This window comes from Aaosphaeria arxii (genome assembly GCF_010015735.1).
Source record: "Aaosphaeria arxii CBS 175.79 unplaced genomic scaffold BU24scaffold_1, whole genome shotgun sequence".
Lineage (NCBI taxonomy): Eukaryota > Fungi > Ascomycota > Dothideomycetes > Pleosporales > Aaosphaeria > Aaosphaeria arxii.
Genome location: NW_022983474.1, coordinates 3526285 through 3540807, shown reverse-complemented (window position 1 = coordinate 3540807; position 14523 = coordinate 3526285). Strand labels below are relative to the sequence as shown.

The 14523-nt window shown below is 50.2% G+C and overlaps 5 protein-coding genes across 5 annotated transcripts; 3 read left to right on the top strand and 2 right to left on the bottom strand.

The window, feature by feature from the left end:
• The first annotated feature begins 886 nt into the window (after positions 1-886).
• Positions 887-1564, top strand: BU24DRAFT_24408 (uncharacterized protein). The gene has a single exon (XM_033522307.1). The coding sequence runs from the start codon at positions 1063-1065 to the stop codon at positions 1474-1476; it is 414 nt and encodes a 137-aa protein (XP_033389974.1). The 5' UTR covers positions 887-1062; the 3' UTR covers positions 1477-1564.
• An 829-nt stretch (positions 1565-2393) lies between these two features.
• On the bottom strand, positions 2394-3551 carry BU24DRAFT_417268 (uncharacterized protein). The gene is made up of 3 exons (XM_033526677.1): positions 2968-3551; positions 2825-2885; positions 2394-2708 (listed from the first exon to the last, which is right to left on the bottom strand). The coding sequence occupies exons 1-3, from the start codon at positions 3120-3122 to the stop codon at positions 2646-2648; spliced, it is 279 nt and encodes a 92-aa protein (XP_033389973.1). The 5' UTR covers positions 3123-3551; the 3' UTR covers positions 2394-2645.
• Positions 3552-4613: 1062 nt separating this feature from the next.
• Positions 4614-8384, top strand: BU24DRAFT_417267 (uncharacterized protein). The gene is made up of 4 exons (XM_033526676.1): positions 4614-4787; positions 4851-5087; positions 5142-7507; positions 7565-8384. The coding sequence occupies exons 1-4, from the start codon at positions 4755-4757 to the stop codon at positions 8214-8216; spliced, it is 3288 nt and encodes a 1095-aa protein (XP_033389972.1). The 5' UTR covers positions 4614-4754; the 3' UTR covers positions 8217-8384.
• Positions 8385-9880: 1496 nt separating this feature from the next.
• BU24DRAFT_362330 (glycoside hydrolase family 18 protein) lies at positions 9881-11667 on the top strand. The gene is given in 5 exon segments (XM_033524177.1): positions 9881-9931; positions 10014-10368; positions 10415-10501; positions 10515-11128; positions 11184-11667. 5 exon segments carry the CDS (start codon positions 9887-9889, stop codon positions 11289-11291), a joined length of 1209 nt encoding a protein of 402 aa, XP_033389971.1. The 5' UTR covers positions 9881-9886; the 3' UTR covers positions 11292-11667.
• An 80-nt stretch (positions 11668-11747) lies between these two features.
• On the bottom strand, positions 11748-13813 carry BU24DRAFT_438625 (putative amino acid transporter). Its single transcript, XM_033530262.1, has 4 exons — positions 13303-13813; positions 12984-13245; positions 12745-12936; positions 11748-12695 (listed from the first exon to the last, which is right to left on the bottom strand). The coding sequence occupies exons 1-4, from the start codon at positions 13468-13470 to the stop codon at positions 11881-11883; spliced, it is 1437 nt and encodes a 478-aa protein (XP_033389970.1). The 5' UTR covers positions 13471-13813; the 3' UTR covers positions 11748-11880.
• Positions 13814-14523: the final 710 nt, after the last annotated feature.

The window sequence follows — 14523 nt, the reverse complement described above, 5'->3', positions numbered from 1 at the left end:
TCCTGGGAGTTACCTACCAACTAAGTATTACCTGAGTAAGGTTGGGTGAGGGTCGAGGCGGATACATGATTCCCGAACCTATGCACTGTTATGGCCTGGACGGTGTCCTAATCGGGACGGTTGGAACTTGGTTGGACTATTAGACCAACGCAATCATGCAAAAATTCCATGTTTTTCATCATCATCATCATTATTGCTATGGAGTCTCTTAATTAAAATCATCATCACGATTCACCATCATTGCTCTGGACATTATTCAGACACTTTCATCATACCTCATGTACTCTACACCTGCTGTACGGATAGGTAGGTAAGACAGCATCTGTGTTGACCTGGTTGGGCTAGGCGGGCTAGTTCATTGACCGCGATGCCGCCGCCAACATGAATTTGGTTATTGAAAGCTCAAACCTGCCGATAATCAACCTGTTATTATCTCATGGGAAGAAGTTCGGCGCGAGACGTCCACCTCGTAGCTTTCTCGTAGCTTGCTTGCTACGAGAATGTTCGTAGTTGACTGCTGTAACTCGGGGCCTCGCCTCGCCTTTGGTACCAGTATCTACAGACTACAAGTACTGTGTACAGGCACAGTCGTACAAGTCACACGCGAAACCAGCATCCTCCATCAAGCGAGCATTCAACACTTCGCACGAACTTGGTCCTTTACCCTTGGTCGTACTCGTACTACTTGTACTCGTGAGCCGTACCACTAAATTCTAATTACCACTGGTACGGTAAGAGGAGGTACGAGGAGGGACGGTAATTGATCAATGAAAGCATCAAATACTCCGTACGAAGCGCTGTGTGTCTATCTACCGCGTAGATACCTAATGTTGTCAAATAACTAGCACTTTGTGGGAACTATCGCATGGCTTTTGTCCGGTGCTCGCGCCATTCTCGCAAGCTTGCGCAAAGGCCTTGGAGTTGGGAGCGAGCGCGCGATAATAGCTATGTACACAGTACGAGTACCGAACCTGGTGATGATGAGAATCGACCGAAGAAGGTCAAGAGTTGGAAATCCTCGCCCTTTGACGAATAAGGTAATGAATCAACCCAAGAATAATAATGAATCAATCGCTCGTGGCCTTCGCTGACAGCCAGCTCCGAGTGTGTAGGTGGTGCGCTCCACGCTACTCACGCTCACAGGCAGCACTAATTACGGAGTATTTATCTCCTAATACAGCCGATGCTCTCCCATGCCTGCTTCTGCTCGCGCGCTATTGTGTATTCTCCTGTGCAGTTTTGTTGTATATATACGATCGAGTTTGGCCAACTATTTTATTTCTCCAGACTCTCTCTACATGCGCTTCGGATGTACAGAGTAACTATGTAGGTTGTTATAGAGAGTGCACTGTATGGTGGGAATCTGGAGAGCGGCCTTGGACCGAAAGTCGAGCGATGATTGGACAGAAGTGGAAGGGTCCGCTCCACCTTGTTCATCAAATTCCAACTTCCCAAACCCTTTTCTTCTCTGAGTAATTTCTTGCCAATAGACTACCTACTACCTATAGTTAATACAATAGCAATTACTCCGTACTCCGAACAGTATGAGTAGTTAGTTGATAGTTGGTATCTACTCGTAATGGTTGGTGACGATGTGACCGGTCGCGGTGTCCATTGCTCCACCTACGTCTTCTTGTCGCAATGAGGAGAAAATGACATGTCCATGGATGTGTCTGTTCCCGCGCGTTCCAGAGAGAGAGAGGGACAATAAAGACAGAACAGAGACAAGACAAGAGAGCAACCGACCCTCGACAGGACCCCCTGCGGGCTTCCGTGCGCCACGCCAAATGCCCCCCGACGGCGAGACATTCAAAGGAGAGGAACTAGCTAGACCTTACCTTTACCACTCCTGGAGTCTAGTACCATTGTCTAGGGTGGGTTGGCAGTGGTTGGGTACCAGCCGAAGGTCAACTCTGGGTTACCCCTGATTCCCGAACAAACCACCGTCTTCTCCGTACCCACGGCGTACAGAGGTACTGTGTACATACCGTCACCTGTGTTACCGTGCTGCCTGTAGTCTGTAGGGTGTAAAATGTGTAGGCATCAACACCAACTCCTCCTACCCATCATCCCCAGGGTGACTGTTCCCGAGGGAAAGACTCCAAGAACATTTGCCTCGAGGATCGAGGTGGTGCCAGAACAGTTGAGACATCATGACGCGTAGAGAACATACAAAGAGACATTCTACAGAGACATCTCGATATCATAGTGCGATTTATAGATTGATGTAATTAAAATCCTGATTCTTATTGTTGTTGGCGGTTTTTGCTTCATAATCGCGAGAAAATATCTGTCGAAACGGACGCAATCAAATACACCCACTTCCACCCTCGCACGTACATGCACAAGCTTCTGAAGAAGATAGAAGAAATCCCCAATCCGTCTCAACCGCGCTGCAAATGCAAATGCGACAGCCGGCAAACCCCTTCGCTCTCGCCCTCCTCAACCGCAACCACCATCCATAATTTACACATTGCTGAAAAGTACATGGCCCGTCCATATTTCGAGTCCCAGGACTACCATGGGTATTATCCACCTCCTGCCACCAAAAGAAAGGTATATGAAAATCTTTGTGCCGTCAAGGGCTCCGCATAAACGCCGTTGCTGAACATGATCGATGGCTCCTTGTCGTGGTCCTTGTCGCTTTACATAACGATGCAGCAGCCGTTGCTTTGTTGGGGGGCATAAGGATCCTCGCGCTTATCAATCTGCCAAAATCATACCCATGTCAGCATATCCAATCAATCCATCATCATTTCTCTGCTAAGACACACATGGCCCGGCAAGAGGAGAGAGAGAGGAGATGTAAGGAAAAAAAACATACCGTTCCCCATCGCGAAGGCACCATCCAGTCCTTTGGCTCCTTATCTGTGAATGCAATAAGACTGTAGTTCGGGTCAGCAATGGTTGCTCCTCCTTCTCCAAACACCGCGACGAATCGCTCGGAGGGTTCATAATGGGACATACTCTAACGCAGCTTCCGAGACAGGTATCCGGCGACGGTCAAGGTCCTCTCGCAGACGTTGGTTCAATTCCGTGAGGCGACGGAGCTTCAGCTCGGCCATGCTCTGCTTTTTGCTTTTGCCGTCGCCGCCGGTGCGGATCTCGTAGGGCGCTGCCATCATCATCATACCGAGGTAAGAGTGATCGAGGAGGTGGAATACGGCGTCGAGCTTGGTAAAGGGGACGACGGTAGAGCGTGATGTCTAAAATGTGTGCGCCGGATGATGGTGCGACGTGTTGTGAATTGGACGTGTAGTGAGGAGACGAGAATCAGACGAGGCAGAGCAACGGGGGTTAAAGGAGCGGAGGCAGCCGAGCCTGACGAAAGCCCGTTGCGGATGGCGGAAGGATTGCGATGGAGCAAAAGGACGTGTGAATTGAAACACAGCAGAGAATCGCAATGGGCCGATGGGCGATGGGAACCAGGCCTGCGCTGGATGGGAGGAGGGGAGGGGGGAAGGATTGTCTTCGAGGAGAGGTTGAAGAGGTGCTCCTGGGGGAAAGAAGAGTTAGAGTAGGATGAGTGAGCGAGTGGAGCGAGTGTGTGAGAGAGAGGAGAGAGAGAGAGTGTGTGTGTGAGAGAGAGAGAGTACGAGAGGTGAGTGGTTGGTTGGAGCCAGGCCAGGACAGGAGACCGAAGTTGGGTTGCGAATATGAACAGGCGGCCGGGTCCTCGTGAAATGCGGACTAGCGCCTCTTCCTTTTCGCGGAAATGAGGCTAAGAATTCCGCCTCTTCTACTATTGGTCCCCCCTTCTCTCTCCTAACTCACGACTCACGACTCGACAAGGTACCTCGTACTTGTACATAGTTCACAGTATACAGTATACAAGTACTTGTTGTCGCAGTACTCCGTGCTCTCTATAGGTATTACAGTAGATACCATACTGCTTGAATCAATTGACCTTACTCATCTGCCAATGACCAAAGTACCTAGGTGGGTGACGATAATACTGCCATCGCTATTCTGAATATTACTCATTGCTTTACTGTCCCTTTTCGGTACTTACCTAGCCCACCTTGGTCCGTACGTTATAAGGTATATTAACAATGTTACCTCTGCAACCCTTTCCCCACCATGTACCTTGTTACTCCTCATGATAGATCCAACTCTGGCGCCAGAAGATCCGACTTGAACATGGAATCATCAGTTGATCTAAGAGTTGTCCATTATCGCTTCTATCTGTCGCATATCAGGCGTCTACTATGCACAATACAGCCACCTCGTAGAAGCCTCTCACACAGCAGCATAGAGCAACAACTTGATTCGCCCCTCTCGATACAGCAGCAACTGTTGGTGCACATACGGGACGGGTATGGAGTACGGAGTACATATGGGCGGCACATTGTGCATTGCCATCACACATACCCTCTCCGTAGTATAGGTACCTAGGTAACCAGTCGGTAAAAGTATATTGTTCGTGTATAATGTTGCTTCTTTTCCTTCCATCCTTTCACTATCATCATTATTATCATTATCATCATCATGCTTCTCCTTCAACCTGTGTGTGTGTTCGTCTCATCCCTAATGGTAGATCCATCCATATAATACTTCGTCACCTCCGCCCTCTTAGTGGCTGGTGCGATCAAAACCCCGCTTATCTAACATTCCGCCAAGACTACTCCCACACGTTGGATTTTCGCTCCATCATCGCGACGAATTGTGACTTTCGAAACGGACCACCACCACCCGTTGCCCTGCCACCTTCGAACCGACGCCTTTGAAGCGATAATCCGCTCAAACCCGTCATCATGGCTCATCGTGGTCCCGGCAGCAAGCCGGAGGTATGTACCTGGCTTTCCATTTCCTGTGCGAAATGCGGGCACACAGACTAACAACCACTGCAGAATATCCTCAAGCGGGCAAATGAACTCATCGGAGTCCAGCAGCCTCAAGCTGCACTCTCGCTACTCCACGAACATGTCATCTCTAAGCGAACCCGAAACTCCCCCATCGTATCCCTCGAGCCGGTGATGCTTCTTTTCGTTGAACTCTGTGTCGATCTGAGAAAGGGCAAGCTCGCAAAGGATGGCCTCTACCAGTACAAGAACACCGCCCAGAACACAAATGTTGGAACCATCGAGGTAGGCAGACACAGAAATATAGGACTTGGGAACAAAGCACTGACACCGTGACAGCTTGTGTTCAAGCGATTCATGGAACTGGCTGAACAGAAGGTCACCGAGGCCCAAGCCAAAGCCGACGATGTTCAATCCTCGCTCGAGACCACCACCGCTACGCAGAACATCGATGACCTTGAGGCTTCCGAGACTCCCGAATCCATCCTCCTCTCAACCGTGTCCGGCGAACAGTCTCGCGACCGAACCGATCGTGCCATCGTCACTCCCTGGTTGAAGTTCTTGTGGGAGACCTACAGGACGATCTTGGACGTCTTCAAGAACAACGCACGCCTCGAGATCATGTACCAGAGCACCGCACTCAACGCCTTCGCTTTCTGCTCCAAGTATGCCCGCAAGACTGAGTTCCGCCGCCTCTGCGAGCTCCTCCGAAACCACTTGCAAAATGCCGCCAAGTTCTCCTCCCAGATGCACGCCATCAACCTCTCCGACCCCGACACCCTCCAGCGTCACCTTGACACCCGTTTCCAGCAACTCAACGTGGCGGTCGAGCTCGAACTGTGGCAGGAGGCTTTCAGGAGTGTCGAGGATATCCACACCTTGTTGAATCTGAGCAAGCGCCCCGCCAAGAACATCATGATGGCCAATTACTTCGAAAAGCTCACTCGCATCTTCCTCGTCAGCGAGAACTACCTTTTCCATGCAGCTGCTTGGAGCCGATACTACAATCTCCTGCGCCAATCTGCTGCCGCTGTCGCCTCTGGCCAGGGCCTAAAGAAGGACAACCCCGCCGTCACCGAAGCCGATATGACGAAGGCAGCTTCGTTTGTGCTTCTTGCGGCTCTAGCCATCCCAGTCATTAGCACTTCCCGCTCCCGGGGTGCCCTCGTGGATGTTGATCAGGCCAGAAACAACAAGAACTCCCGGCTGACGAACCTCCTCGGTATGGCCCAGCCTCCTACTCGTGCCATCCTCTTCAAGGATGCCTTGAGCAAGGGTCTCCTCAAGCGTGCCCGTCCCGAGATTCGTGATCTGTACAACATTCTTGAGGTTGACTTCCACCCTCTGTCCATCTGCAAGAAGATCTCGCCTATCCTCGCCAAGATCGGCGCCGACGAGGAAATGAAGAAGTACGTTGGCCCTCTTCAGCAGGTCATCCTCACCCGCCTCTTCCAGCAATTGTCCCAGGTCTATGATTCCGTAGAGATCAAGTTCGTTCTCGACCTGGCCCAATTCCCCGACCCCTTCCAGGTCAGCAGCGGGACCATTGAGAAATTCATCATGAACGGCTGCAAGAAGGGTGATCTGGCCATTCGAATCGATCATGCTAGTGGCGTGCTCACCTTCGACTCGGATGTCTTCTCATCCGCAAAGGCCATGCACGCAGGTCCGGGAGCTGGCTCGGCGGAGGAATCAGTCCAGCGCCTGCAGAGCACTCCCGCTGAGATTGTTCGCTCCCAACTCACTCGCTTGGCCAAATCTCTGTTCGTCACTTGCCAATATGTTGATCCTTCTTTCAACGACGAACGCAGGAAGGCCAAAGAAACGGCTCTTCTGCGAAGCAAGGAGGGTGCCGACAAGGAGCACCAGGAGACTCTTGCTCGCCGCGATGTCATCACACAAAAGAAGGAGGCCGCTCTCAAGGCTGCGCAGGCTAAGGAGAGTGAGGAGCAGTCCAAGCGCCTGCTCCGCGCTCAGCAGGCCCGCGATGAGGAGGCTCGCCGTCTCGCCGAAGAGCAGCGCCTCCGCACTCAGCAGCGTCTCCAGGCCGAGCAAGCCCGTGTCCAGCGCGAGGAAATTGAGAAGCAGCTCAAGGAACTCAAGCAAGGCACAAAGGTCGAGCTTGATATTCCCGAGGACATCACTGAGTTGGATTCCGGCCGCATTCGTGCCATGAAGCTTGCTGCTCTCGAGAAGGAGAAGAACCAACTCGGAGAGCAACTCCGCATTGCCGGAAAGAGAATCGACCACTTGGAGCGTGCTTATCGCAAGGAAGAAGTCAAGCACTTGAAGGGCGACTACGAGCGCCAGTTGAAGGAGGATCAAGCTGCGTACGAAAAGGCCAAGGTCGAGACTCTGAAGGAGGCTGAGCACAAGCACAAGGAAGATGTTGCCCTCAAGCATCGTCTGTCAAGGCTTGTGCCCAAGTATCAGAGCTTCGTCAACGACGTCAAGCAACAGCGCAAGGCCGAGTTCGAAAAGCGCAGCAAGAAGGCTCAGCAAGAACTTGAGGCCAAGAAATCTGCACGTATTCGCGAAATCAAGGAGGCTCGTGCAAAGGAGAAGAGGGAGCGCGAAGAGCAAGAGAGGAGACAAAGGGAGGAAGAGGAGCGCGAGAGAGCCGAAGCCGAGGCCAAGGCCAAGGCAGAGGAAGAGAGACGCGCGAAGTTTGCGGAAGAGAAGGCAAAGAGGGAAGAGGAGAGAAAGTATGCTTCGATGCCATCCCAAACTCCTAGATTCACACATGCTAATTCTTCTGGTAGGAAATTGGACGAGAAGGCTGCTTTGCAGCGCCAGAGAGAAGAGGAGGCGGAAGCCAAGCTTGCCGCAAAGAAGGCCGGTGGTCTTCCGGACCGCACCGTCTCGCGCGATCGACCTTCAGAATCAGCTTCTGCTGGCGGTCCCCCACGTCTCAATCTCGCCGGTGGCAAGCCATCGTGGCGTGAGCGTGAAGCTATGAAGGCTTCAGGTCAGGCACCTCCATCGGCTCCTGCGGCCGCCCCATCTGCTGCTGCTCCATCTCCGGCTGCTCCTCCTGCTGCCGAGAGCGAGGCACCAAAGAGGGGCGGATACGTTCCGCCTGCACTGCGCGGCAAGACCGAAGGCGGCTCTGGTGGAGGTTGGCGCGAGCGTGAGCGTGAGCGCGAGAGTGGTGGCCGCGGCCCTGCTCCTCGTGCCGAACCTTCTGGACGTTATGAGGCACCTAGCGGCCGTAGCAGGTTTGAAGCTGGCGACAAAGGCAGGACTCAGTCGCCTGCTACTGGCGGCGGTTATGTCCCACCCGGCCGACGTGGCCAGGCAGAGGGTGGTGACAGGCCGCGTGGAGAGGAGCGTGAGCGCGAGCCTCTGCCTCAGGGTCAGGCCTCCACAGATGGCAAGTACAGGCCTGGTGCATTCAAGAGATCAGGTCAATAAATCACTTGACTTGACAGTATGATTAATCCAAAAGGGGGAAATGCCTTTCAAGATGATATGACGACGACGAAAAGACCTCCAATTTGGGCACATAGGGAACGGTAGGGTAGATAAATGGCTGGTGGAGTTGGGCCCTAGTCGGCATGGCTCGACTCTTCTCTTTTTTTTCCTCTACTACCATTGGGACGAACGAGACACGCACGTAGGAGAGAGGTCTCAAGAGATTTATAGCATTTTCCAATTCACTTCAAAGAACTTCCAATACTCTGAACTACGCCATGTGCTGCCTCCTGTTTTTGCGCCCTTTTGTAACATGATTGCTGGTTCTTTCTATGACGCTGGTTTGATCTTGTACATATCAATCAACGATGACGATTGCGCTGTACAACTGAACTTTGCATTACCTCTGTGTTGTTTGCTGTCTCAAGCTAAGTCGTCGATAACTCCATTTCGCAGACACCAAAAAGTGCTCGCATGCATCCTACAACAAGACAGGTAGACATTCGAGTCGGCTGCATAGGGGTAGCTTTGCATAATCTCCGAAAACACCAACCATCTCATAGAAACGTATCTATAGTGCATGTTATTGGCTCACCAATATAACATCCATGAAGGCTAAATGCAGCAACATCGAAACCTTGGTCTGCCCTTCTCGGTACCACTCATTAATAGTCAAACCCTATGTTTAAAGAGTTGCCAATATCTTAGTATAATAGAATCCAGCATCTCGACTTACAACAATTGAATACAGAGCTCGCAAAATCTGGACACTGCTAAGATTACAACAACTTCAGTCTCAAGTCTTCGAAACATTCGCATCAACGATCATGCGATCCTGAAGCAGGGGGTGGGACAGCGCGGGGTATGAATGACCCATCACAGTGGCCTGTAACCCAACCAATAACCCCGGCCCGACGTAGTATCACAAGCTTCCATAATGTCTACCTGTATTTGGTTTCCTCTTCTGTCGACCTCTGTATACTGTAAGTCGTTGCGTTACGCTCTTGCTACCCCTGTCTTTCTGGGAGGAATGCGCATGCCTACAACTTTTTGTCCACGGGTGTACTGTCACTCGGGAGACATTCATAGGTATGATCGTTCATTATACAGAATTCAGAATATCCAAGACAGTTGCTGCTATAGTTACCTTACCCCAAAAGTTACATGTAAGGGCTACCAACCCAGGCAACATATTACCCAGGTGCTGTGACAGACTCACGGGTCTATACCGTGCTGTTATCAAGACCTTCAGGTGCCAGTCACTATATCCATGTCCGTAGCTCCCATATCTCCCATTTCGTAGCTCCTTATCTCCTTGCAACAAGAATCTACTCGACGGACTTCAATGTCATCCCCCAGTCGCACCCCTTCTGTTACATTTAACAGAGCATACCTTCCTGATTGACCCATTTGCCCCGTCTTTGGTGCTCATTTACCTGTCCACTGACTGTGGTGTCGTGCAAAATTGTCTCAGTCCTATCTGTAATTATGAGGGCTCACTTAACATAAAAGCTGCACGTACTACACGCAGAATTGGTTCAGCGACCAACATCAGCAAGAATTTTGAAGCACAAACATTGCTTAGTATGCGTCTTTCAACCCCTATGCTTATGGCTCTAGCAGGAACTGGACAATCTGTCGTGATACCGAGACTTGCCAACGGAACCAGTATGGCAGCTACTGGGTACAGGAATGTTGCGTACTTTGTCAACTGGGTTGGTGTATCACTGCTGCTGCGCACGACGATCTTGACTGATATTTATCTAGGCAATCTACGGACGCAATTTCAACCCTCAGGATCTTCCCGGCAATGAACTAACTCATGTCCTTTATGCATTCGCGAATGTGCGTCCGGAGACAGGAGAGGTGTACCTGTCGGATACATGGTCAGACACCGACAAGCACTACCCAACAGACTCATGGAATGACGTTGGCAACAACGTCTACGGATGCGCTAAGCAGCTTTTCCTTCAAAAGCAGAGGAACAGAAAGCTAAAAATCCTGCTGTCCATTGGTGGATGGACTTACTCTTCGAACTTCGCCCAACCAGCCTCTACTGCATCGGGAAGAGCGAAGTTTGCAAGCAGTGCTGTGCAGCTATTGAAGGACCTTGGCTTCGATGGGCTGGATGTTGATTGGGAATATCCTACAAGTAATTGAATAGTTCTCATACCTTCATCCTGTGCTAACACCATCAGATGCGGCCCAAGCCAATGATATGGTTCTCTTACTCGCTGAAACTCGGAAGGTGAGATCTCCTTTCTTTTCTACTTCTCTGGAATTCAGTGATACTGACAGATTTATGGGCACTTGATGCCTACTCCTCGCAATATGCAAATGGACAGCATCTTCTGCTTACCGTTGCATCGCCCGCTGGCCCATCAAACTACGAAAAGCTGAACCTTGCGGCCATGGACAAATACCTCGATTTCTGGAATCTAATGGCCTACGATTACTCCGGGTCTTGGGACACGGTTTCAGGACACAATGCAAACTGGTACCCTTCAGCGGACAATAAAGCCTCCACACCATACAACACTGCACAGGCTATCTCCTATTACACTGCGCATGGTGTGGCCGCTTCAAAAATCGTGCTCGGGATGCCTCTGTATGGCCGTGCATTTGCAAATACCGACGGTCCAGGGCAGCCATTCAGCGGAAATGGACAGGGAACATGGGAGCCAGGTGTTTATGATTACAAAGCCCTACCACAGGCCGGTGCTACAGTCTCCACCGATACCAAAATCCTGGCAAGCTGGTCGTATGATAAATCTCAACGGTTCATGGTCAGCTACGACACTCCTGCCATCATACAGGCAAAGACGCAGCTTATAAAGAGCCAGGGTCTTGGTGGGGGGATGTGGTGGGAGAGCAGCAGCGACAAGAAAGGTAGCGAGAGCCTGATATCTACTGTAAGTGATTTGTTGAACAATGAACCGCATAGATCATAGAAACTGATCCATCTAGTATGTCAATACCGTCGGGGGAGTTGGTGCTCTAGACCAGAGCTCAAACCTACTTGATTATCCAGCGAGCAAGTACGACAATCTCAAAGCAAAGTTTCCGACGGGCTAGAGTTGTGCTGCGACAAGATGCTTTTCTTGTACATACGGCTAGGAGCATTGGAACGTCCCGGTTGATTTTATAGATCCGAACCCGCTCTTTAACTTTCTCTTCAATGTATATACTTCCTCTGATTCCTCTTTTCTTCATTTTCTAGAATGGTTCTTATGTTCTGGCAGTGCCCTTTTTGCTTCCAAAGGGGTGCTTCCGTACGTATTGTATGACTTCAACCTTCTATGTTCTGCTAAAGTATTTGATCTGTTACTTTGAAGTCTGTGACGGAAACCTCTTCCATAAATCTGATTTCAGATGCACTTGGTGCCAGACATGTGCAGGGTGATCTGATTATCTCCACGGTTCACCATTACCGGATGCTCTTACTGCCAACACATACAAGACAGTTTTTAATTTCTCTCGACTGGTATACACGATCATACTCAATTATTTTTGCAAATGCTTGAAGATAATGTGCAACATTGACGGCTTATCTATTGCTTCCAAACTCACACAATGTTGGCGCCTGTCCCTGTAGACCCAGGCTAGGTATAAGAATACATGAGTTGTACAATTTCTCTCTTCCGCAAATCTTAGTCTTTCTCTTTTACGTAGAGTTTGAGTTGTCGGCGCAAGACCAAGCAGCCGAACCTCCTGTAGCGCGGTAGTCCTCAATAATGGCAATTACGGAGCCATAGGTGCCGCTTATCGTCAGGAATGTCCCCCCAATGATGATGAATGTGCTCCAGCATACCATCAAGATCCACTTTAGCGACTTTTTTTCTTTCCCTTCGCTCCAATTGTCGTAGAACCACATACAGCCCATAGGCTGGAAGATGAGCAGTGTACCCAGCAGCGCACCGACTAAAGATACCAAACTGCCGAAAACAGGAATAGCACTCGCGATAACGTACGCAAATATGGCCACACCTAACGTACAGCTAAGCCAGTAGACCCAGTGCTTTACTGTGTTACCACTGAGATGCTCGGAACCTCGTAGGAGGCGGACGAAGATGTACTTGGCTGTGTAATGAGTGGAGAGTGTGACACCGACAATAAGACCAGGCAGTGCGATACCGTAGCTCACCTTCTTCATCACTGCTCCAGCTGATCCTAAGGCTGGCGATGCCACGTACGATCCACAGTAGTAGTATACGACAACCCCGATAGTGATGTACAGAGCAGTGGTGATGCTCTGACTAACAACAAGTGCTCGTGTGTACATTCGTGGGTCCCGCATCTCGGCAACGATATTGAAGTAAGCCGGCGTGCCTGCATATGCGAACACTAGTGATGTCAAAGCAGAAGAGGCTTGCGCGAACGACGGATTGTTCACAATTTTATAGTCTGACTTCCAGACGGTCCCGGGCGGAGCGGCTGCGGGACGATCTTGTACACCGACGGCAATCGTGAGGGAGAACACTGTCAGATCGTCAGGAAAGAGCGGATTGGGTCTGGGATGTCGACCTGCCAGCAACGAAGATACTGATCACTCCGACCCATGCGATCCAGGCCATCTTGCCGAGCGTTTGCACACTCCCACAGCCCCAGCCGACGACGGCACCGATCGCTACAAAAATAGCTGTGCAAGCGCCGTGGGTCGAAACAGCGTTCAACCCGATGGCGAAGCTGAGCATGCCTGAGCCAGCAACGCAGGCAAAGACTGTCACTTGTCAGCATCTCCATTTTCAATGATTCTGTTTGACGAACACAAGGAGAATATCAGCCCGAAGAATTCCCTCCCGAACCTTCCAAACATCATGTACCCTGCATCGTCGATTCCGTAGACTTCGGGATGTTTGAGTTTGAACAAGCCAACGATTCTATTTGCCCAAGAACTCGTCACGGCGATGATGAGGAGGCAGATGATGCCCGGGACAATTCCAAGTGTGTCGAACACAGCTGGCACGGAGAGAACCCCCAATCCAACCTGAGTCTTCATCATAAGAATGGTGGTCCCTATCCAACCGACCTGGAGTGTCTTTAGCCTCAGGGAACGCATGTGTTGAAATCAATGATGAGTACGCACATTACGGTAATCAGGTCCAGCATCTGTGATCTCGCCAAACACAGCATCAGTCTTGTGTGTCTCTGTCTGCCCAAGCTTCGCGTCTGTCATGTTTGTTGGCGTCTTTTCGAGCGTCCCGGCCGAATCTGCGTGGGCCTCGAGGTCTCCGACTGCTCCTTGTTGAATCATTGATGCTCTGAGGGAGGAAGAGTGCAAATTGGAATCAATAAAGTAATCAACCCAATGTAATGGAATTGAAGTCTGGGGAAAGATTGTGGGGAAGATCTCGGTCTTCTTAAAAGGGGAAGCTGCACGTGCATTGATAGGTCGTATCAATTCAATTAGGACTCTTGAGCACAGTGCATTACACAGTCGGAGTGGTTGAGGCTGAAGAGCCTAGTATCGTAGTATAGGTAACTGATTCCTTGGATATCCATATTGCTCTTTGCCACACTATTGGAATAAGAGAGGGATTCCGGCTGATGATTGACTCCCGGCTTTCATCACTGATTTGCAATGACGAAGAAATCACATAAGCTTAAGTAGATGTTTGTATACATGAACTAGATGAAGACATATTGATGGGAATTCCCAATGACATTTCCGACAAGAACAATACAATATGTAGATGACTCACTCACGCGAGTAATCATCGCGATTGTCTAGACACGAAGCTACTCCTGGTTCAAAGACATCCAAAACTTACGGGGTGATCACATTCACCCATCACACCGTATGACACAATTACCCTTTCATGTTGGCTCACAACTAGTTGTCCTTCAAATTATCGATGGCTGATCCAGGTCTCATATCTCAAACCATTTTGCATAGCACTGCTCGCTTGATACCAGGTGATCAAGGGAGCGCAGGTCAAATGATTGCCCTTCTGAGCGACTGTGTATGGATGGATCTAATCTAACCAGGCCTAGCACCGGAACCACTTTCCGTTTCGTTCTTCCAGATCTTACTGCTGAAACAGCAACCACACAAGGCGTTTCTACGAGGAAATTGAAATGCATTCATAATGAATGGGTACGAAGGCCAAGTCGTAACCGATAAGATTTAGCAATCAGTCACCTTAGACTGATGATATTCAGATGAGACGAGATAAGATACTTTACATGTATCGATTGCTAAAGCGTTCTGGGATACTGGCTGTCTGATACAAATTGGTCTGATAGCAGACAATGATGACAAGACGCCAGCACAACCTTGATCGCAGCTGATCAGAGGACAGATGTT

Excerpts from the sequence above, each read along its gene's own strand:
- BU24DRAFT_24408 (XM_033522307.1), top strand. The coding sequence starts at position 1,063 with ATGAATCAATCGCTCGTGGCCTTCGCTGACAGCCAGCTCCGAGTGTGT.
- BU24DRAFT_417268 (XM_033526677.1), bottom strand. The coding sequence starts at position 3,122 with ATGGCAGCGCCCTACGAGATCCGCACCGGCGGCGACGGCAAAAGCAAA. Across the intron at positions 2,886-2,967 it reads GTCTCGGAAGCTGCGTTAGA|TCTTATTGCATTCACAGATA; the intron begins GTATGTCCCATT and ends CCCGAACTACAG. Across the intron at positions 2,709-2,824 it reads TGCCTTCGCGATGGGGAACG|ATTGATAAGCGCGAGGATCC; the intron begins GTATGTTTTTTT and ends TGATTTTGGCAG.
- BU24DRAFT_417267 (XM_033526676.1), top strand. The coding sequence starts at position 4,755 with ATGGCTCATCGTGGTCCCGGCAGCAAGCCGGAG. Across the intron at positions 4,788-4,850 it reads GTCCCGGCAGCAAGCCGGAG|AATATCCTCAAGCGGGCAAA; the intron begins GTATGTACCTGG and ends CAACCACTGCAG. Across the intron at positions 5,088-5,141 it reads CAAATGTTGGAACCATCGAG|CTTGTGTTCAAGCGATTCAT; the intron begins GTAGGCAGACAC and ends ACACCGTGACAG.
- BU24DRAFT_362330 (XM_033524177.1), top strand. The coding sequence starts at position 9,887 with ATGGCAGCTACTGGGTACAGGAATGTTGCGTACTTTGTCAACTGG. Across the intron at positions 9,932-10,013 it reads TTGCGTACTTTGTCAACTGG|GATCTTCCCGGCAATGAACT; the intron begins GTTGGTGTATCA and ends TTCAACCCTCAG. Across the intron at positions 11,129-11,183 it reads GCGAGAGCCTGATATCTACT|TATGTCAATACCGTCGGGGG; the intron begins GTAAGTGATTTG and ends TGATCCATCTAG.
- BU24DRAFT_438625 (XM_033530262.1), bottom strand. The coding sequence starts at position 13,470 with ATGATTCAACAAGGAGCAGTCGGAGACCTCGAGGCCCACGCAGATTCG. Across the intron at positions 13,246-13,302 it reads CTGGACCTGATTACCGTAAT|GTCGGTTGGATAGGGACCAC; the intron begins GTGCGTACTCAT and ends AAGACACTCCAG. Across the intron at positions 12,696-12,744 it reads GATCAGTATCTTCGTTGCTG|TGTTCTCCCTCACGATTGCC; the intron begins GCAGGTCGACAT and ends ACGATCTGACAG.